The sequence below is a fragment of the Micrasema longulum genome, unplaced genomic scaffold, assembly GCF_059751315.1.
Source record: "Micrasema longulum isolate JH-2025_06_02 unplaced genomic scaffold, ASM5975131v1 h1tg003167l, whole genome shotgun sequence".
In the NCBI taxonomy this organism is placed as follows: Eukaryota; Metazoa; Arthropoda; class Insecta; order Trichoptera; family Brachycentridae; genus Micrasema; species Micrasema longulum.
The window spans coordinates 3,176-26,907 of NW_028280260.1; the positions used below are offsets into that span (position 1 = coordinate 3,176).

The 23,732-nt window shown below is 31.1% G+C and overlaps 1 protein-coding gene across 1 annotated transcript; it reads right to left on the bottom strand.

Annotated features, from left to right (window-relative positions):
• Positions 1-661: 661 nt before the first annotated feature.
• On the bottom strand, positions 662-19,125 carry LOC148271013 (alpha-tocopherol transfer protein-like; the record flags this gene model as incomplete). The annotated part of the gene is made up of 7 exons (XM_088241922.1): positions 18,903-19,125; positions 10,979-11,048; positions 8,146-8,335; positions 7,138-7,297; positions 5,624-5,685; positions 2,740-2,933; positions 662-870 (listed from the first exon to the last, which is right to left on the bottom strand). Coding segments are annotated over exons 3-7 (809 nt in total), but the record flags the coding sequence as incomplete, so codon positions are not given.
• Positions 19,126-23,732: the final 4,607 nt, after the last annotated feature.

A 23,732-nucleotide genomic window follows, 5' to 3' on the forward strand; every position in this document is an offset into this window, starting at 1 on the left:
ATTTATTTTCACTAAATTGTTTAGTTGTAAAAATTCTATTATATTTCATATTATGTATTAAAATATGAATTGTTCACTGCTGTGATTATTTTTGTAAAAGGTTCTTTAAACCGTTGATTCATAATTTTTTTTAAAAATAATGTGTCACTATTATTGGTTCTGTACCCGTATGCAGAGACAAAACTTAAGGTGAGGAAAGTGCATTCTAATTTCAAATGCAGAGAATAACACGAAGGTGAAGACAATACAATGTACTTTCCTCACCTTAAGTTTTGTCTCTGCATACGGGTATTAATATTAAATATTTATATGTGGAATTGTTGGTTTTCCAAATAAAAATCTAAAATCAGAATGCGTTCTAGATTCACATACAACTGTTTGTAAAGTGGTAGGTGCCCAATTGAGCAAAAAGGAATGTTACTTTATTTTGTAGACATTCAATTAATATTTATTTTGAATAAAATATTGTAAAAAACATTGACATATACGAGAAGGTAAATTATAATTTCGTAAAAAATAAGGTATCATTATTTGGTACTCAAAACAAACTTGGGGGATGGTAATATATGGCAGATGTTATAATCTACGAGCATATTCAATAAATTTCCCCATATTATGAAGTTAATCCTAAAATTCCTCAAGACAACATAAAGTGTTATACATACTTATCATTTCCTCCATCGGCATAGTTCCACCATATTCCTTGGGAAGGACCCTTTTCTCGATTTGCACATCCTGCGCATTGGTATACAGATTTACCCTTTTCCTTATTTTTTCTGAGATCAGCGCCATGCCGAAGTCCAGAGCAAACTTAATTGTTGACTGGACATTCATACCGTGAATTTCCTTGTGTCGCATTGGAATAGTTCTCTGAAATCACAAAGAAGTTGACGCACAACCGATTTAAGCTATTTAAAAAAATAAATGTTTTACATGGAGAAATTCAACGCAAAATGAAAAAATAAATGTTTTCATTTCAAAAGTTACCGTTTTGAAATAGGTACATTTGGGATACTGGTTAAATTGTTACGATTTATTTTTATGTGGCAAACGTCAATTGTGCCTTATAAAAAGTTGATAAAACAATTCAGAAACGTCTGTATTCAAATAATATATGCAAATAGTAGTTATTTAAAAAAACAAGAGTAACGAAATGTTGAATGGTCTGGTAGATCGTTAGGAAAAGGTTTTCACTAAGTAAATCGCAAAGCATTCATTTAAGTTTAAAATAAAATCGATAGGTGGCGCAATTTTTAAAAACAAATACTCAATATACGTATGAGTAAGCGTAAAATGTATTTATTCGATATATATTCAATTTTACATCCACTTATGACTTTTCTGGGTTATTAAAAAAAAGATTAGTGAATAGATAAAAAAAAATACTATAAAAACTTGAACAGTAATAATCCTAATAAACAAAGTTCATCTCAACAATGTTTTGAGTATGTAAAAAATGCTTGGCTGGATTTCCTCCCTAGGGAGAAATTATTATTCATATTACTACTCACTTATTACTTCACAAAAGTCAACAGATGGAAGAGTTGAGGAAATGTGGATGTTCAAACATAGGCAGAATGGTAAATGTTACACAGTGTGTGAAGTGGCCACTTAAACCAGCCAATGACATAATACATAAGCCCTGTAAATGCCTAGACTGCCATATTTCCTTCTCGAAAATGTTTTCCCCCTCTGATGCAACAAATTAAGAAGTTCATCTTTTGACATCATTAAACATTTTGGCGCAAAAAACTTCGATATTCGCAAAATTGAGTTCAGGAGAGCCAAAAATGGTGTACGGCCGGCAGAGTGGCCGTAATCCTGTTCCAAAACTTTGACCGGGTATTTCTTAAAACATCGTTTTCCGCTAGTTTTGCCGCGATGACTCAAGAACGGCTAAAGATATCGACTTGATTATTTCTTACTATTTGAAGGTAAAGATGTATTACATAAACTAAACCAACGTCTACATGTATTTTTTTTTTTTTTAATACCGTTTTAACCACAAATAACTGGAATTTTTCGATGTTTCTGATTTCTTAGCCGCAATTGCTCTAGTTTTGACGATCCTTTACAGAATTAATGTTTATTCTATAGAAGCAGATCTCACCAACAAAATGGCGCTATGAAAATAAAAAAAAACTTCAACTCGTTCACCAGGAATCGAGGCAAGAAGAACGCAGTTCGCGAGTTGCGCGGTCGCCTTTAGGTATAAATATGCCTCCCAATTATTAATGTTTTTGGAAATTTCGAAGCTTGTTTTGTTCATCAAGAATGCATAGAAAAACTTGCCGAAATGAAAATTTGTGTTTGTTTACTTGTTCGTTTCCCATCCGTCATTCGAATCTCACCTAGTTTTCCACAATTGTAACCTTTCTGATCCCCTTAAATAAGGAAATATTATGGAGGTCTAGGAATTTATATGGCTGTCATTAGATGGTTTTGATAAATTAAAACTATCTGAAACGTTCATAATTCTAAATATGTTTAAATATATTTATTCATATAATGATCCTATCTGTTATTTAAATTTAATGAAATAACATACCTACTAGAAAATGCGAATAATGAATTTTTTTCAAACATATATTTATGATAACTATTTATTGTTAGTAAAACCAAGCACAGATATTTTTTTTTCTCTTTATCTTAGTTTTTTTAATGTACATATTGAGAAAATAATTAAATTACTTCTCTTTCCATTGCCAAATGCTTAAAATAAATTCCTCATTTATTTACCTCTCCATTTTTGACAATCCTCACCGCCTCCCTCGGTGTGAACAAAGTGAGGTGTGGGAAGCTGACTCCAGCTCCGTCAGCAAAGTGGACGAAGCCTCTAACTTGGTTTTCCTCATCTTCCATCAGAGTTTCATAGCAGATTCCGTGGATGCGGCACATGTCCTGGTTGGTATACTTATAGGGATCAAAAACTCCTAGAAAATGTGTTCATATCATTGTCATAAAATAGCAACTAAATTATAAAATATATTCATCACACATGGACTCACGGAGAAAACTCGTAGGTACAAAATACAAAAATACCCCTTTTCTCATTTTAATTTATTTAAAAACATTTATTGACATATTATTTATTTATTTTTAATGAAAATATGTTTTTATACAATAGCAAAATAGGAAAATACCACGTTCTTTTTTTAAACATTTTTAAAGTAATAAGGGTCTATGAAATACTGTCTAGTAAAAAAAAAATTGCTACTTAGTACAAAATGTATTTTCAAATTTGTAATTTTGAATTCCCGCAAAAACGGCCATTGCATTGGCCACGCCCCTAATACGTCACGATTCATGTTTATTTTCAACTTTGTGCATAACCTTTCAATTTTTTATGGAACATCGTCACGAATCTGACGTAACAACTATTAATGCCAAACATGTCGCGTTTTTCTAGGACATATTTTTTATAATTTCTTTTTTAATGTTATGTATGAAAACATTTCTCCGCAATATCCATATTGATTTTGAAAATACAATGAATTATCCTAAATCCATTTCGTATTTTTTTATCGGTATTCGTAGTGTGTGATATTTTCCTATTGTATCTGCACCATCCAAAGATTTACTGGAATAAACGGTTTTTTGTCAATTAGGTAAAGACTTTTTAATAACTAATATCCATATAAAAAATAAACAAAATACAGTTTGTAGTCACGCGGTAGTGACGTAGACGTATGTGCTAGAGGTCCGTGGCTCGAATCCCGCTCTACTACGACCCGTTTTCCATTTTCTAATACTAAAAAAGGTTCTTATACCTCTCCCCTCCCCAGTGGTAATTTTGTTAAGTGGGATTTGTGCCAGTAATTTTTTTATTTTATTAATTTTTACATATTTTTGCACTATTATGACTCGTTGTCGCGGTTTAAGTATATAATTCACCAGTTTATTTACAGTCACACAAGAAGGGGCCCCCAAGCCATACAAGATAAGATAAAGTAAATCTTAGAGTGATCCATTATCAAATGGATAGGGGGTACAAAGCAGTCTCTCGCAGACCTCAGGCCTCGGGGGAGCAGAGCTAATTTCTTTGCCCCATTATATCAACTTATTTGGAAGTTCAGTGATTTAAAAAAAATAAAATAGATTAACAAACTAAGCCAAAAAAAATGTTATAAATTTTATGTATCTATTAAAGTTTTTAAAGTTTCGTGATTTCGAAATTACTTCACTGTGACGTTACAAGTTCTCTTCGGTTAGTTCTTCTGATTGGAGGGTTGGCTTCCCGTAAACCGGAAATCCATCACAATATTATCATTGGTTGATTCAGACGAATTGGTGACGTCGTTCCAAGAAGTCAATTTTTTTTAATTCATTCATTTCCGAGAAACTTGGCCATACTACATGCTCTAACTTTTACTACGCGTAAGAAAACATTTTTTATTTCCAATTTCACGTAGCACTGAACTTCCTCATTACGGTATCCCTGAGAAAGACAAACGCTCCATTGGAGAGAAAATATGGATTAGATTGATGCACTTGATGATGGAGATAAAATTAATATGCATTTAATCATTACGATACGTGATCTATATACATATAATATATGGTATATTATTTTACGAGAACTGACGCATTTAAAAAAACTTTACTTAGTGTCCTGGAGTTTGTTTGTCCAATTTGGAATCCTCAATATAATTTATAAAAATCGTATTGAACGTATTTAAAACGGTTTTCTTGGACAATTAGATATTTAAAATAATTTTCAAGTAGGACTGAGTCCGCTAATTCTCAAAAAATTAAAAATCTCGTGACTCGGCGTATCATGTTGGATATGAGCTTTCTCTATAAAATTGTTAATAACCTAATCGATAGCCTAAAAATTGTTAGAAGCTTTTCGTATCGAGTCCCTGTCCGCAGAACTCGTCATTCTGTACTCTTCGACATTCCGAGCTCACAGACTAATTATACGAAGAATAGCACTCTTCGAAGAATACAGACTACCTTTAATGACAGTTTTAGTGACATTGACATATTACACTGTAAATACGGTAGTTTTATCAGATCTTTTAGAGACATTTTAAATTTATCTTACTTAACTTTTAACTTTAACTTTTACATACATCTATTACCTGTATCTAATGAATTATTGTTGGTAGTGATTTTTTTAGTAATAAATATAAATGTTCATGGCAGCAGAGAGAGAGGAGAGGAATTTAGAGTTGAAACTATGCCATGTTTTCTCCCTTTTTATGTACTTTTAATGTAATTTTAATAATATATGTATATAATTTTCCCCTCTTCTCCTGTATTCATAATACATTCATGTGAAATCTGTAATTGGTTTTACTTTTTTAAACGATTTTTGTGTACTTTGATTTCGTTAAAAAGACTGTATGATTTCCATATTAAGTAAATATGATTAAATTACAAAAGAATAAATTCATAGAAACGTCAACTTATTTTATTTACAAATTAATGAAATCTTAACTAGATTAGTTTCGAATATTGTGTTTCCAAAGTAAAAAGAGCACAATATTTTAACTTTCAAGTAATTTGTTGAATAAACTTTAAAATATTAGTTTATTGTGTTGAAGATTTCGTATTTTTCAATGAATGAAAAGCTTGAATGAATAGAGTGCAATGTATTGAAATAAATCAATTGGAGTACCTGGTCTATAGATGATAACTCGTCGTCCCTCTGAGTCCCTAAAAGGACTGGCAAAACAATATCTAAAAGCAGTAAACTTACGTCAATACAATTCATAATACAATTAAAGTAATAAGACAAATGTATTATAATCTGTGTATGTTTGTTTGTCATTGTATGGAAGGTTTAGTTGATGATTTATGGTTTGTCTATATACTCATTTTTGTTAGTAAAATGCTTCATTTCAGTACTTACGATTCAGTTGTCAATGTCAATTGATACAAATTTAAAAAGTTTACAAATCGTTTGGTTACTTTTTTTAATATTTTGAAAAAATAGTACATATTTTCAATATAATAACCAATTTATTTTATAGTATTTGGTAAATGATTTAATATTTTATTTTAGTGCTAATATTAAATATAAAAAAGGAAAAAATAGTTTATTCGTAAAAATTGTCCGTTAGAAGGATTTTAAATTCAAATTTCATATCACCCACTCACACGGCGCGTGGCGCACATAGATTCTCGCACACACTCAATTATCACAAACTCATACCTAGTCCTTTTGATGTAAAGAAAAAATATTAAAATTCAAGAGTTTCTCTGTAATTTATCTCTATTTTCAGCTGGTAAAATGTATATAATAAACAAAAAAAAAACAACATTGTGCAGATATTTTGTTATTTTTTTGTTGTGGACTACTCCTATAGATAAATATTAAGTTACACTCAAACTGTAAATTGCTCATAAAATTGTTGTTTACATAATTTGTATTTGTCGGCCTCGTGGTATAGTAGTCAGCGCATTTACCTACTATGTAAGAGGTCTGGGGTTCGATTCCCGAAATATCTGACATGAAATGTTAAAAAATAATGTGTTATTACACTATAATATTTCACAGTCCCTGGACTGGCACCTGAAGCGTATCTTACCTTCATCTAACAAAAAAACATCGAAATACGCTGCAATTGGTGTACCAATGCAGTGCTCTATGCACTATTAGGTGGGGGAAGCGAATGATGATGATTGAAATTTATATATAAATAAACCTATGGATATACATTTTGATAAAATTTACGCTTTTACGTTATGTAAATAGATATCAGTATGAAAGATATTAAGAAATCATACTGATTTACAAGATGAAAATATTTTTTATCATTGGACATTGTTATTTTTACTCAAAAGTGGACATTGTTATTTTTACTCAAAGGTGATTATTGTTATTTTTGCTCAAAAGTGGACATTGTTATTTATACTCAAAAGTAAACATTGTTATTTTTACACAAAAGTTGACATAGTTATTTTTCACGATCAAATTGTCTAAATACTCGTGTATTACTCATGCATAGTTGCAAACAAGTTTGATTTACCCAAATAATAATTTAGAATTCTCGTCTAGCAAATTGTCTCAAGTTTCCATGTAATAATAATCCCAGGTGATGTTTAATGTCTAGTCTGGATGTTCTCATTAACGGTTCTTGTATCTTTCAATGGTCCGTGCAAGATATGATGTTTGGAAAAGGTTCTTACCCGAGTTCGATAAGCTCAAGCATGGCTGGAATTTTGTAGTCAAGCTGATTAAAAGCAATACCAAAGGATTGGCGGAGCAAGAGATATCTTTCAATAGCTTCCTCAACCATCGGCACACTGAACTTCTTGGAACGTAAAAATCTCAGAAAGAAGCTGCAATCTAGTAAAATTTAATCAACAATTCATATCAATGAAATAATAATACTGAAAGAAATCATACATTAATACTGTAATTTATTAATAGAGAATAACTCGGAATGTAAATCTAGAGATTTCAAAAACAGTACATCAATCTTAAATAATCTGAATATTTATAAGAAAAAAAGCTTGGATATTTTTTTTTACCATAAGTTCCTATTAATGTTTTCCCCACAATAGAACAACAAGTCAAACTACTAATACAATTACATTTAAAATTCGTGATCATTGAAAATCGAACCTAGGACCCCGTGAATGGACAAGCGTTTTATCCACCACAGCGGGTTATCGTCTCATTATTCCATATGTAAAAAGTGAACGAAATTTCAATAAATAATTATTTACGAACAAAACTGTATTAACCTGTGTTATGAATGTATTTGATTTTTAAAAATATGAAAAAATAGTGTGTGGTTAAGATCGCACCACTAAAGTGAAAATTAATATATCTATCAATATTGATTAATTGAAATTAAGTAAACTTATATGCTATTATTGAAAATTTGGTTTAATGTTTAAAAAGTGTTAAAAAAATAATTGGTTTGATTAAATACAACAGAGCACAGAAGCGACGCACAACTATTTGTATTTCTCTCTCTCAGCTAAACTCGGCTCCCCAAATTTACGTGAGTAAAAGTTTCATACACTGCTTAGCAAAAAGAGTGTACGCGACGCGCCCAAAAAAGTTTTTACTTAATTATTGAGAAACTCTTGCCGCGAGGCAAGTAATTAGCAAACCAAATAATTATGAAATCCGAATAATTAAAATAGTAGCAAAATATGTGCGATAACGTATTGGTGTTGTTGTACCCATCCTGATGGACTGGATTCTCGGGTTCTGTTGAGCCCAACTGCGCAACGACCGCAAGGCTTGATCTCTGCTCGTCTCTGTTTCCCGCAACTCCTCGGCAGCCATCTTCTGCGCCCCTTTTGTCAAAGGGCAGATATATTCGTCTTCTTCGGTCAGGTAACGCTTCTTGATTTTGTTCGCCATTTTTATCTGAAATAAAGCGAAAAGATCCACCTTGGCGATTTATTGAGGATGATCGTATATATTGTTGTAATTAAATCAATAAAACCGAAAATCGCACGCCCAGATGCAGGTACACAGTCGTAAGTCTAAACTTAGCAGTTTTGATTTATGAAAGCAGTTTTATTCTCTTTCCTAATAAAGAGAAATTAGAAGGACACCTTCGAATCCACGATTTAAAAAAAATGATATATACCACAAACTTAAATATTCTTAGACATCTATGGAGTAAAATATCGAAAAGAACACTTCCGTAATTATGAAGCTACACTATTCTTATCATATTTTAATAGTCAAATGAGCAAATACCACAAAAAATGTTGGCATTAAATTAAGTTACGAGCCTTAATAAATTTTTAAAAGTTTGTTTTTTCTCCGGCAAAATGGCCGATTTAGATACCTCATTGTATTTCTGGAGGTGCGAGATATTGTTTCCTTATAATAAGGCGCTAGGTGCAAGAAATAATAATTACGCTGAATCAGAACATTTAAAATATTATGTTTACATATATTACTAAAATCATAGGTTCATTCATATTGATGGTAAATATTTTATTTTATTATATTTGTAACTCAATTTACATTCGCAGGAAATTAAATACAGAGCATTATTCATAATTAAGCGATTACAAAATTAGTAAAAAAAACGCTCGTCGCAAATGTATTATAAACATCTATAATAAAATTACTCAAATAAACCTCAACATAGTCCTCATATTTTTATAAGAAAATACTTCTGACATTTAATAAAACCACTTGTACCACTACTTTCAGTTTCATATCAAAATTTCCAATTATGAAAACCTTAACGTAACGCCACGTTAAAGATTGCATGTATGAGTATCTACTTATGTACGTCGTAGTATTTACGCATATATTCAACTTACTTATTGATGTAAATCTTTCATTGGAGTTAAGAGCTTTAGTTGTTAAACCTTGCCTAATCTTAACCGTTCCCATTAGTTATAAAAACAAATGTTATTACATTTTCTGAATGATGCATCATAAATTCCGGCTGTTGCATTTGTAATAGCGTACGGAGAACATGTCGACATAGGCACGAATGCGAATGGTTTCCGCCTTAAGCAATCGTTCCAAAAAATATATAAAGCTATCTGGTGTTACCGGGTATATTCACCTCGCTAGTCGAGAAATACAAAACCTCCGATTTTAATCTGTGGCATAAAAAGCCTGGCAATGACCTACTCCGAGAATTATATAACTCGGAAACAAGAGTAGCCGTGTTGTAAGATGCTTATTCTTATTGCGGTGAATGACGCGTACCGGATTTCTTGTTTGGGTTATTGTCCAATCTTGGAATCGAGCAACAATTCATTTCGAATCGACGCCTTTCTTGTCGTTATTTTCTCATTATGGTTTTGAATAGGGTTTTTTTCTTTGATTGAAAGTTTAAAAAAACTAATTAACATACGGAAACTGGTTCAATTAATTTTATTCCGTTTTTTTATTTGATTGATCAAAAGTGTACTTTTTTACTGATGAATCTTGGCATGTTTTTGTAAAAATGTTATTAATATGTTTGTTTTGTTGGTATTTTACATAATTAAATGCATACCTATTATTATTGAGGACTTTTTTTCTTCCATGCGTAATATAATATACATAAATAATAGTATTATAATATATATAATAATAAAAAATGGATATTCCTAAAGCCGGCATTTTTATGGTGAGTTGAATATTATATCGTATGTAATTTCCAATATCTTTTACCAAAAATTTATAAAATTATGTAATAAAAATAAAAGAATTTATTATTTATTTATTTACTGGCCGGTTTCGGACTTACACGTGATCCCTTACTAAGGTATAGTTCAGAAATCAATGTAATTCTGTTTAATAATTTTAACAACGTGTACATAAATCGAATACATAAAAATTTGATTTGATACCTCTCTATGTATTAGATTTATGTTGACATTGTTAAAATAACAAAATGGGATTTTATTCATTTCTAAACTATACCTCGATAAGGGAACACGTGTATTTCCGAAACCGATCCCTTATTAGTTATAAAGTAAGTGGTTTAAAGCGACGTTATTTGTATTCATTATACAAAGTTAGTGCATTGAATGTAATTTGGACGGAATTATATTTTAGATGGGCTTGAAAATATTTCAATAGTTCATGTCTGTAGGCCCAAATTTGAGTACTTATTAAACACAACATTGAATGAAATATGTATGTATATATCATATGTATCTATGATATCGATATATGTTTACCATCAAAAACGATATAAAAACATATATAGGCTGACAAACAATTAACAATCGCATTGTCTTCCGTGGGAAAAAAGCTGAAAAGAAAATGTGTCAAGATAAATAAATTGGTTAATTGGTGTGTATATGTGTAAGGTTTAGAGTTGATGAATGCATTTTCAATATAATATTCGCAGAACAAAGCATGGCCTAGAAACGAGTTGAGTCTTCCATATAAAATTATTATAATGGATGTGAAAGTTACGCACAGCAAAGATCAATTCGTTTACCAGAATCGCCATAACTTGCATCATCCGCTTACGTCACGCGACCCAAAGAAAGGTTGCGCAAGAGGCTTTTCGGTTATTGCCATACTTCGGAGTCTACTCACCAGAAGTGGCGCACACTGAGGTGAACGTACGGCGACTTGCGGCGGCCTGCTGCCTGTTGCCTGCTGCTATCTGTTATGTCAGAAAAATACATTATATAACAATTGCCTGATACCTGACCCCGATTCGGAGATCGGGTAAGGTAATGCCAGCCGTGATCTGCGCATGTAGGCCGCGAGCCCGCTTACTCGCACATACGCCAAATCATTGCTTATAATTATCGCAGTGAAATGTCGAGAGGGAATTATGTCTAACGGAATAATTATTAAAAATTACCACACTAACCAATATCATTTTCCCAAACCACATACTTCAAAAGACTTGTAAATTGCTTTAACAGTCACTTTAGACCAATAAATTCATTACTTTTAAAATTAAAACGAATAATTTTGTTGATACGAGTACTAGATCGGTAAATGTATAGAAATTCTTAGTTTCATAATCCGAAACTGAAGCGGTTTCTTTATTAAAAAATTCCAAATATATTTTTTACTAAAGTTCACATTATGTTTTAATGAATGTAGTGAGAATACAAAAAAACTTGTAGTTAAAATATATAGAACATAAATCTAAATGTAAATATTTAAGGGTTGAGGATAACAATCGCAAAGCTTCTTATTAGTTATTTATGGGATATAAGTATTTATAATATAGGTAAAATAAATTAATAAAACAATCACACTATTAAACTGTCATGATTCGTAATAAATATGATTTTTTTTTAAATCAAATCATTGTAAAGTTAACATGCCTCTAATAACGAATAAAATTTTCGAGTCGAGAAACTTCAAATTGTTGCATCGGAAATGGACAAATAAATTTATACAGTGATTAGTCTTGGTAAAGCACATTTTTTTGTTGTAATATTATTTATTCTTTATAATTTAACACAGTAATATAGTTATGAAGCGAGTTGTTATGTAAGAGGCACAACGAATGCCCGAAAATTTAAATTATTCACTAATCATTTTATATTAATGTAAAAAACATCAACAATAATCAAAATACGGTATTTGATGTAATCGGGGATAAGGATAAAAAATACTGCAGGTTGATTTATTTTTCCTACCTTAACCTATCCAAAAACACCATACATAATACAAACTATCCCCATCTGAACATTTTCGCTAAAAAAAATTACGACAGCTGCTGCTGACACTCGCCACCAAAAGCATTATTACCTGGTAAATAAATTACCAATAATATAATGTTATGGCATTACATAACACTATTCACCTTATTAAAACACCAGTTACCTACCTAGAAATATTCATTTGAGTGAACATCTTACAAATAATCATATTATGTAATAAAGTTATTAATTATTAATTATATGAGAAAACTTGATATTAAGTGATGCTTAATCAAAATCACGAATGCACTTCGTACCTTTGTCCTTGATCTATCTTTAGTAACTTATACTGTTTTTCATGAAAATTTTCCACTAAACAGACATAAAAATGACTTGAATAAAGGATTAGTGGTAATATTTTGAGTACGTTCAAACGTAAGTAAACATCAACTGTAGTTTAAAATAACAAGTACTTAGACCTGTTAATATTATAAATGATTCACAATGCAAAAACTAATGTGTATTTTTTAAAACTAAGATTTCACCTTCCTTTCAGTTTCCTGCCACTAAATTTTCTATATTTTTACAAAAAATGTGTAGATTATATTGTATTATTATGTCTTAATAGTATGTTTACCATGGAAGTAGTGTAGATCGGATTATTATTTCGTACACTAATCAATATTAAGAAAAACATTAGCTTATTTTCAGAAAATCTAGTAGAAAAAATATTTTTAGGTGATAAAAGCTATTATGGATGCGTTAATAAATTCATCATTATTTCAGTTTCTACACCCAGTGGTGCATAGGGCACTGCATTAAAATAGCACTTTCAGCGTAATTTGATAATCTGTTATATGAAGGAAAGGTGATCAGTCTTACGCTTAAGTTGCCAGTGAAACCACTTTTTAAACCAATATTATACGTCTACCCTGCCAGAAATCTAACCCGGAAACTAAAGCATGGTAGACGAATGCGCCAACTACTATACCACGAGACGGACTTATTTTACTCGATTTCATTTTTCAAGTTTTTTTCCTGTGAGTATCCACCCAATCGAAAACACTCATCAAGGGTTCTAGTTCTATTTCACACAATCAATTGTATTATTTATCTACTTGGATACAGAAATATTAAAAATACAACTAACACTTTTTTTTCCTAAATATCTTAAATGCAAAAAAAAATATATAAACCTTTATATTTGTCATAACTAAAGTCATAAAAACAAATATAATACAACGGATTTGAAGAACATTTTATTGTTGATAAAAGTTGTAAAGTAAACGATGAAATTCCCACAAGAGAATTAATGCATGAATTGTAGGTCAAATAAACTTGTAAACTGTATAAAAAAACAAAAAAGTTATTGAATATATGAATCTATAATCCAATTATAAAAATATTAACACATGATTTATTAATCGGATACACGTTTTATAGATGCATGAATGTTAAAATGCAATTTAGTGCCTAATCACAAGAACAAGTTTTCGCAGTGAGCAAAAAATGCGAATATTTATTTATAACGCTGTTGACCTCAGTGATACAAATAATGTTTTTGTCGTAGGTTTTTGATAAAACTTTTTTCATTTAAAGGGGTAAAGATAAAAGTAAATTTTTGAAAGCAGCAGGCCGGTTATTTACATATTACTAGACGATCGCAGGCTGTTACTCGTACATGCGAGAACTTCAACCCTTTGGCCTCCGCCAATCGGCTCCACGACTTCCATCATACAACCCTACGGGTCTCATCTGACGGACCGCTTGGAGTTTTCTCACCTCTTGGAGATCTTTTTTAATAATTTTTGTAAATTTTACATTTATTACTTGTGATAAGTCTGCGATAACGCTGCGTTCAAACGATTGATGATCCCGTATTTAAAATCGTGTTTCGATGAATATTTTACTTCCTACATTTAAATCGAAGTCCTGGTCCCGACCCTGATGTATGGGAGCGAAGTATGGACTTAGAAAAACAGGGATAAAAGTAGGCTGAATGCTGTTGAAATGCTATCTCTCAGGCGAATGTGTGGTAAAACTTATGTAAGGCTCAGACAAGCATTATCGACAAAATCAAGAAAGGAGCAAGGCGCTGGTTTAGACATGTAGAACGAATGGACAGCGAATGAACGGCTAAGAATATTTACAATGCGAATGTTGATGGATGCAAAAATAGAGGTAGACCGAGAAAGACATTGCATGACCAAATCCAACAAATACTTGAAAATGGACATGTCAAAAGTCGGAATAATCGGCGCGCGTGCATGAGAAGATGTATATATGTAGATGAAGCGAGATCTGTATGCAAAGATATAGTGATGTGGCGTTCTATCCTCTCTGCCTACCCTAACGAGGAAACAGCGTGATGGTTTATTGTTGTTGTTGTCATTTAAATCTATCTCGTATTACAAAACAGTTTTTTTAACTGCTAACTCGTTAAATTGAATCGCAAGCCTGTTGATTTTTATTCAGTATTTTATCGCGTCAATAGCAATTCCAGAAAAATAATTATTTATTTATTAAAAATTAAAATATTTAGTTTATACTACTTACATATATATAATAAATGATAATTTATTTTGATATGTCCTGGCATCAAACAGTGCGCAGGCCCTTACTGTTATAGCCTGATTCAAGAAGCGGAATTGTTAAGTTTTTTATGATCGAACGAAGATGAATGGTTTAATTTTTTTTTTGCATTACACAGATAAAGAGACTTAATGTACGTTTGGCGTTTTTTCTTTTAAAAGTAGATATTTTTTATTTGCTAAACTCTTTATTTTTTTAATTATTTTATTTTGGCCACTGTGATTACTTTTAGAATTATGTTTTGAAATTCCCTTTTTCATTTTTAATTCTGAAATCGCCCTTTCCTCCTAATTGTAATACGAAATTTCGAAAGGGCGTTTACTTATGAAAAAAAAAGAGACGTGTTATTTATGTTCAAAGCAGTAACTTTCTGGTAAAACATGTTGACTTATGTTAGTAAATATAAGTGTATACCCACTTACCGACTTTTTATGATGTACCCATCTCTTCTATACAATAAGTGTATTTTAGTATTTGCAAGATGGTGTGGATAGTCGAAGAAACGGGTACGTTTCGAAACCGGTAGACTTAAAAAGTCAGTAAGTTGGTATATACTAACATTTACTTATATTTACTAACATTAGAATGATACGTGTATTCAAAATGTGTCAAGGTTTTACTTTTTAAACTTAAGCTGTACAATTAAACGTTCGTATTGTAATCATATCCTAGAAAAAAATCAAAACACCACAATATCGGGTATCAAGTTTACACTCTCTTTACAGTACTAAAAACCAAGATTTGGGAAAAATCACATTTGAATTATTTTGATTCCATCAGGAATCGAACCCGGAATCCCTGTGCGGAAGGCAAGCATCTTTGCTATTACACTACGAGAACGCCAAGTTGAGTTATTGTGTGATTTTTTTTCAACTTTACAAGAGAGCAGTTTGATGTTTTTTTAACACAATGTTACAACTCGATAACTAGAAAAGTATATTCTTTCAAACTTAAGATAGTTATATATTATGCTCGGTAATTTTCAAGCTTGTTAACTTAAGACAAGATCTGAAGTTTTTTACTTTAAGTTTACAAAGATTCAAACTAGCAAATAAATAGTCCAGATTTTGTCTTGATGTCCCCTTTGTTTGTCAATGCTACTTTTATTATTTTTTAATGTTTTTAACTGTTCTTATATTGTAAAATTTATCTCTATTAAACTGTGAAATTAACAATGTCCGTAAATAAAAAAAATCTTGGAATATAAATTATAGCCACGTTTTCTTACGGAAAATTTCAAGAACAGCCACTTGTGTCATTGTTCCTCGAAATCTTTGATGTCGTTTGTCAACATTGTTCTACGGACCATATGTAAATGGATTTGGGCGAATAATATTTAACGATAGTATACTACGGAAAAAAAAACTTTACACTTGCATCAGTAGAATCTAAAAATGTATAAGATTTTGTCAGAAATTAATAATCATTTTCGAAAAATACAATACCTACATTTATGAAACAAACTGACTGTTTGTCGGCAGTTTATGTCAGAACTACTGGACGCGATCCTAAATTGGGAGGATGCACAGAAGCTGACAGCCGATAGAGATACACGGAGGCATTTTGTGGATACCACATGCTAGGGAGCGGACGTGGAATGACGATGATGGAATATTAAAATCAAAAAGTCAGTTTTCCATTTTACAATAATAATTTATCGTGAAGTATTAGGTGAATGCCGCGCCGATTTAACCAATAAAAAATTTGGATATCTTTTTGACTCTTTAAAGTGTTAGAGAATGTTGAAAATTATAAATATGTTTTAAAAATCTGATGATTTTTTTATTTTGAAAACGTAATTGGTCTGAGAGCAATAAAATTTTATATGAGCATCATTCCAAAAAGAGAAGAAAAATACCAGAGTTTGACTATGAAAGAATAGTCAATTGTTACTACAATCTAATTAAAGTAAGAGTTATTTCATCATCATCATCATATTGTAGAGGAACTGCACTGATAAAATATTTCGGAGGCAAGCTGATCAGTTGATCAGTATTACGCTACAGATGCCCCAGTCAAGGGACTATGAAATATAGCAGCGATAAAACAGACTTTTGAATAAATATTTCTAGTCAACCATGTCATCATTTAAATCTGAGATCTCTTGCGTGGTAGGCAAATGCGTTACCTCTATACTACGAGGCGAATTTTATAATGTCTTAGTAGAAAAAATATTTTAGTCTAAACGTAAAATTGTAAAATACTTTATAAGTTATAGTGTTTAGTATTAAAAGGAATAAATATATTTTTAAATCTAGTTAAATCACCTTTGATTGTCATTCGAATCTCTAGTTAAGAAATAAAATATATTTACCGGAAACTCTTTCTTATGCACGTTTCTGAGTAAGCAAAGTTATATGGCATGACAAATTGATTAAAATCGGATAGTGTCACATTTTTTCTCTTGTAAAAGATACCTGTTTTTGTAGAAAATTGTATCTCAATAAGTTTTACGTAATTTATTTTTTTGCAGAATTTTTCACGGAACGTAAAATTCTATCACGTTACATAAACTCATTGTAGATATCTTTAGAGAGACAATGACATTTTTCACACGATTTGTGGACTGTCATTAGCTGGTTTTACTGGGCCCTTTGGTAAACTGTTTAATACAAAAAAATTACCCCCATTCCATTACCGCTCGGCGGCGGCCAATTCCTGTGCGTCCCCCCGCGTCAGGTTCTGACATGAAATTATGAAAAACGACGACCGGGGCGTCGGTGGATAAAATAAATATGTCCCTACCCGACAAATTTTTCTAACGGTTCAGGTATGGTTTATTAAAACATAAATAGTACAGTTGCGTACCTTTTAGGATATTTAAATAAGATGAACGTTTATTACTGTTATTCGTTATTATAACAATTTATAATCGAACCCAAAAACTTTTTTGGACATGCTAGGTGTATTTATTTATTAAATTTAATAATACAAAAAATACAGATTTTCAAAAAAAATATTGCGATTTTTATTTAAACTGCTTAATATTAACAAACTACAACAGGGATGGAGAATAGCTTAAAGAAGAGAATATGGAAGTCTAGGCATTTACAGGGCTTATGACCCGTCATTGGCTGGTTTAAATCGCCCCTGTTGTAATTTGTTAATCTTAATGACTCCTGAGGGGGTGAAATCCAGTCGTTTGTCTACAAACATTTGGGTCAACACAATATTGTAATAAAACCAACTGGTCCAAGAAGAAGTTTGAAAATTGCAAAATTATTTTCAGGCGTTGCCTAGTATGTGAAATAATTCAGTCAGATTAATCTCTTCACAACAATAAAGGTTTCAGCTCTTTAACCTTACTAAAACCAACAAATGGAAGAGTTCAAGAAATATGGATGTTCAAACATAGGCAAAATGGTGAATGTTACACAGTATGTAAATTGGCCAATTAAACCGGCCAATGACAGGTCATAAACCCTGTAAATGCCTAGAATTCCATATTCCCTTCTTTAAGGTATTCTCCCTCCCTGTTGTAATTTGTTCTTTTTAATGACTCCGAGGGGGTGAAATCCAGTCATATGTCTACAAACATTTGGACAAACTAAAATGTTGCTTAATATAATATTTGACATAAACATTATTATTTTAAAGTATGTTCCAGACAATTCCGGGTGTGAAATAAATATTCAGGAATTTAAATTTAACGTTTTAAATAGGGATATTTTGATATGCGCTTTTGTCGATATAATACCGATTCCGATATTTATAAAAAAGAATCGACGATATCGATAACTAATTTGAAAGAAAGTGTGTGTAAAAAGCACACATGCGAAGTTGTTTAAATAAATTAAATTGTTAAGCATGAATAGATTTATATCAAAATATTGTCGATATGACGGTGTCAGATGCATTTTTAATTTTATTTAAGTATTTAATTTTATTTTATTTAAGGGAATAAAAAAAAAAATAAGTTGAATTATGATTTCAACTTTTTAAAATTATAACAATGTAGCATTACTTGGAATGCACATAGCCATAAAAAATATGGTGTAGATAATATTGATACATTTTACAAAAAATTATACATTTTTTGTCTACGATAAATGTGATAATAATAACAAAAAATTAATAATATTTCCGTGCTAAAACTCAAACTGTAACAAAATAAATTTAAAAAAATTAATTATATATAATAAAACGTTTATTTATGAAAATGTATTATGAAAATGTATTATAAATAAAGCGATCAAAAAGTTTTAAGTTACTAAAAATGTAGTGAAAATTATGTCAGAAAAAGAGTTTAAAAATAAATTTACCTTTAAGTAAACAAACAACACTAGCTTCGCAACACAAAACTGAAAGAGCTTTCAATTAGTTTGAAAGCTGAGCACGTGGTCTTAATAAGCAAACACGCGTAACTCGACGAAACGATCCAACTAGTCCGACCGATGGTGTAAACTTTAATTGGTAGATTTTGGAGAGTGATCCAAATAGGAAATCTAGCACCTTTCTCGGGATAACGTGGACATATAACTGTGGTACAGTGCAATTTGACAGCGGTATAAGTAAGCTTAGGTACGAAGCAGCCTGGACTCTCCCCTCCCGTTCTTGGGAAACTAAAGGAAACATAGTGTACAATGAATGCGTCGCGATGTTAGTGTGTCAGGTGCAACTTGGTGTGCAATATTCACCCAGGGCCGGACCGAGCGATTTTACTAAACATTACAACAAGTAATTGATTAAAATTAACGGGTTTTTTATTCGGACGGAAAAACTCTTTGAATATGAAATATTTCGATCTAGAAATTTACAGGCTCTACGACTTGCCATTGGCTAATACATTTTGTGATAGATAAATAGGTAGAGGTTTATTTAAACAATGCAGCATAGATGGTAGTTCTACACTTGTTTTATGTAGCATATAACTATGATATTTAATTTTTCAAATACATATATACTATGAATATCAATTATGAAAAATACGCTCAAACAAGAATTTTAAAATAAACGACTCTACTATCATAATTGCCGGCATCATTAAAAAAATATCATTAATCAGGGAATCAGTGTAAATTGAAAATTTATTTTGAAGAAATGTTATTTATTTTTTATTATATACGGATTAGTTTTTATCACTGTCACTTAAGTAGCGTTCATATGAGGATAATACAGTTTTGTCCTGTCCTGTATCGGACCTTTATTATTCTCGTGTAACAGAAATATGGTGGACAGGATAATGAACAAACACATTGTCCTAGAGACAGAAGGGCAATAGTCACACTCTTCTCGCGTGCGTGTCGCTTCCGATATTTCCGGCAGTGTTTTTTTTATTACGCAGTTTGTCCTCTAACAATTTCAATACTAATGTTCAATAATAAAAGCTTAAAATTTGTTTCGCAACTCGCTCGTAACACGCATCGTCATGTATTCATTTTTTTTGCAGCGTTCCGCGTGAAAACTACAGTCGAATTGTTGTATTGTCCCATTTTTTTTTTTCATGCATAGTCAACAATATTCACGGAGCTGGGACAGGACTTAACTGTTTTATCTATTGTTTTGTCCTCGTCTGAAACCAGGTTTAATTTAACCATTCTTTTCAGGAGGGGGAATGCTGAAACACAATAATTTATAAGTTCCTGAAAATGGTATCAAAATAGAAATAATTGAGTAAATCCAAGGAGATCAATGATAGTTTTTATAATTGCTAAAAAAAGGTAGGTAAGACTTGAATTTGATTGTATAATATAGTGTTAATATCTAAGAAAGAATATGTTCTAAAACATATTTATATTTTCAAAAAATACATTTAAATATAAATTAATAATTTAAATTAATAAGAAAAAGCAGAAACAATAATAAAATGTAAAGGAAAACCGTTAATTAACGTCAAAAACTCATTGAAATAAACAAGATGGCATATCACGATGTAATAAAAAAAATATATATCAATAAAGAAATTCGAATATTAAATGAAATTATTACTTTAAAAAAAAATTGTTTTATAAAATTCTAAAGTATAGTCTATCCGCCCAATCAATATAAGAAAAGGGTATATATTGTATTTCATATAAAATGCTTCACCGATATTCCTGTACTTATTTCCCAGATTGCAGTCTATTGATGACTGTATTTTCCGTATGAAGTGGAATAAATAAATGTTTTTAACGTATTTCAAATGTAATATAAATTTCAAATGGCCTGGCTTGTACGTAGTTCATTTCATAGTTAGCCAGGAGATTTTACGAAATCCAGTATTTTTGTAAAGAAATGAAAATCAGTATTTATTTTAAAAAGGTGTGGCGATTTTATTACCTAAATTTGGATCTGCTCGCGCTTCAGGAAGTACTTGCAGCCAGCACCAAACTGTGACTGCTACTCGTCGCTGTTTTATTACCAAATCTGAATGATATAATAAGGCTCAAGTTGTAGTAGGGTATGGTTAACACATGCTACGGGCTGCATTGTTGGTTAACCTCAAAACATGCTTTTTCCACAAAAATAAGCCCAGCTTAGGTACTGTAGGTCCAATAAAAATATTACGCGATTAGTTGTCTACGTAATAAGTCTATTCACAAATAATTGTATTTACCGAGATATAAATTATAATATTTCAAAATTGTAGTTCCTAATTTCGTTTTCCCCTTATTTCACAGTAAACTAATACAACTTTAAGACTATATTACATGTTTCAAAATATATGTTTACTGTGGCATTAGTAGGACTAGTAACCTGTCGCTGGTTTAAATGATCACTTTAAAATCACTGAATAATATTTACTATCTCCCCATGTGCGAATATCCGTATTTCCGAGTATCTAAATATATTCATTATATCATCGTCACTGTTTCCTTTCTCCACCAAATGGTGTATAGGGCGCTGCGTAGGTACACCAATCGCCGCGTATCTCGATAGTTTTGTTACATGAACGTAAGGTGATCAGTCTTACGATTCAGGTGCCAGTTCGGGGACTATGAAAAAAATCTAACTATCAATAGCAATGTAAAATGGCGGTATAAAAATATAACAGGTTTAGAAAGAAACGTGTGTATATAAATAAAATAAATTATCTTTAAAAAAAAACGCAATTTTATAAAGTATCTGTTTAATGAAAAAAGATAGCATTACTTTTCGTTGATAAGAAGGAACCTAGGTCCTTGTTTATGATTAAATTTCAAATCTAAAAATCATTTATATTCAAATATTTGATTCAAGCTGGTACCTAAGGACTGGTTTATGTTTGAATTCCAAAATATAAAATAATTTATTTTCAAATGTAGAATTCTTTTTGTAAATATCAAACTCTGCTCTTCTACCAACAGGGGTGCACTTTAAGTAGTAATGTTAATTTCAAAAATGCATTAATTATATTTTATCATTACTGAAAATCTATTGAAACGAAGTAAATGGGTAGAAATTATTAGGAATTTTAGGAAAGAATCTGATTGGGACACATAAAAAGCGAATGCTGTTTGTAAACATTCTAAAACAAACTCTTTTTATACACAAACAAATAATTCTTAAAAAACTACCCAATGAAGGAATAAATGTAAAATCAATGAAAAGTTTATTCTTTTTCTTAAATTTTAAATGATTACTTGATTAATCCATGTCTGCTCCCTACGTGGATCATATGGTGTCAACTTGATCCCTCCAGGCCTCTGTGTCTGCAGCCAACTCCTGTGTGTCTTCACGTCAAGTCCGCGTCTCGTACTTCAGACGTGATCTGTCGATGAACTATCAGCCGTAGACGTCCAGGACCGCAAAACCCGATGCCTTGTAAAATAGCCAAGCGTGGTAAAAACTCTCGGGAGGCATCCATAACATACGTCTCAGCCAGGCGTACGTACCGCCTCCGCTTGATGCCGGTTGAAATTCAATATGTGATTGTTTTTGTTGCTAAAATTGTATTATTTATTAATTATGTTTATATTCCGTTTCCAAAAAGGACTCGTTTTGTTTATTGTTTATTTGTTTATGTATTGTTTTCTTCAAGATCTGGCTTAAAGATCTTAAGACCGAATTGGGTTAATTTATAATCTTAAAATTTTTGAGCAAATAAAATTATATGTACCGAGCTACTTAACAGCTAGACAACACAACAAACAACACGACAATGGGCAGTTGAGCTGTATTGTAAATTTAATTTAATAAAAAAATAAATCCTTGCACAAAGCTGCGTTCGCAGTTTTTTGGGAATTCAAGCAGATTTGTAAATAAAATTGTAAATGTAAAATTTCCGTCTGAAGAAATTCTAGCTTGTCTTCAAATATTTAAACGTACGGTTAATGAAATTGTTCATTAAAAAGTTCATGTTTGTATTTTATTTATATACACTAGAATGCAACATTAACATTTTATCAATGCCAAAGAAAATTGCTGGGATAAGTAGTAAAAAACATTTTAAATTATAACAATAACTATTTCCGGAAATGATTTATAAAAGGCGACACTAAACTGATATTGAACCTTTAAAGAAAATTGCCTATACTAATAATCAGATCGTGATATTTTGATTTCAATAGTATATTATTACTGATTTTTTCGAAGTAAATTACTTAGTCAGTATCAGTTAAATTATCGTTGAATGCTCGAAACGATTGTATTTTGGCAAAAATATCACTAGTACAGTACCCGGCATTAAATAAAGTACATTGGGCTTAGCCCCTTTCTTAGAAAAAGACTGCCGGCCTTAACGGCTAACTTCGATTTCTTAGAGCGTCGTCTTTGTCATTCATACAGATATCGGACTCGTGCGACAGAGACGCCACTCTTCAAAGTCGGCATTCTCTTTCTCAAGCCAGATGTACTTTATTAACTGGCGGTATTATACGTAACGTATGTAAATAAACTAAACATTTGGAAAATGAAGAGGTTTAGGAAATAAAGTGTGCACGTTTTCCTTTTTCATACAAAAAACATAATTTTACTTTATAGATAAAACTGAAGATAACCGGTAACTTTTTCATTGCAATACGGGCCCTGGATTCTGGTTATATTTTACACACAGAATTGTATTCATCATCCGTTTGGATATGTACATATATCATGGTCCTTACATAATAAATGATACAAAATATGGCCTTCGTTAGAATTTCATTTAAGTTGATATCTGTTCATTAAACAGCAATTTATTTCCTAAACCATGA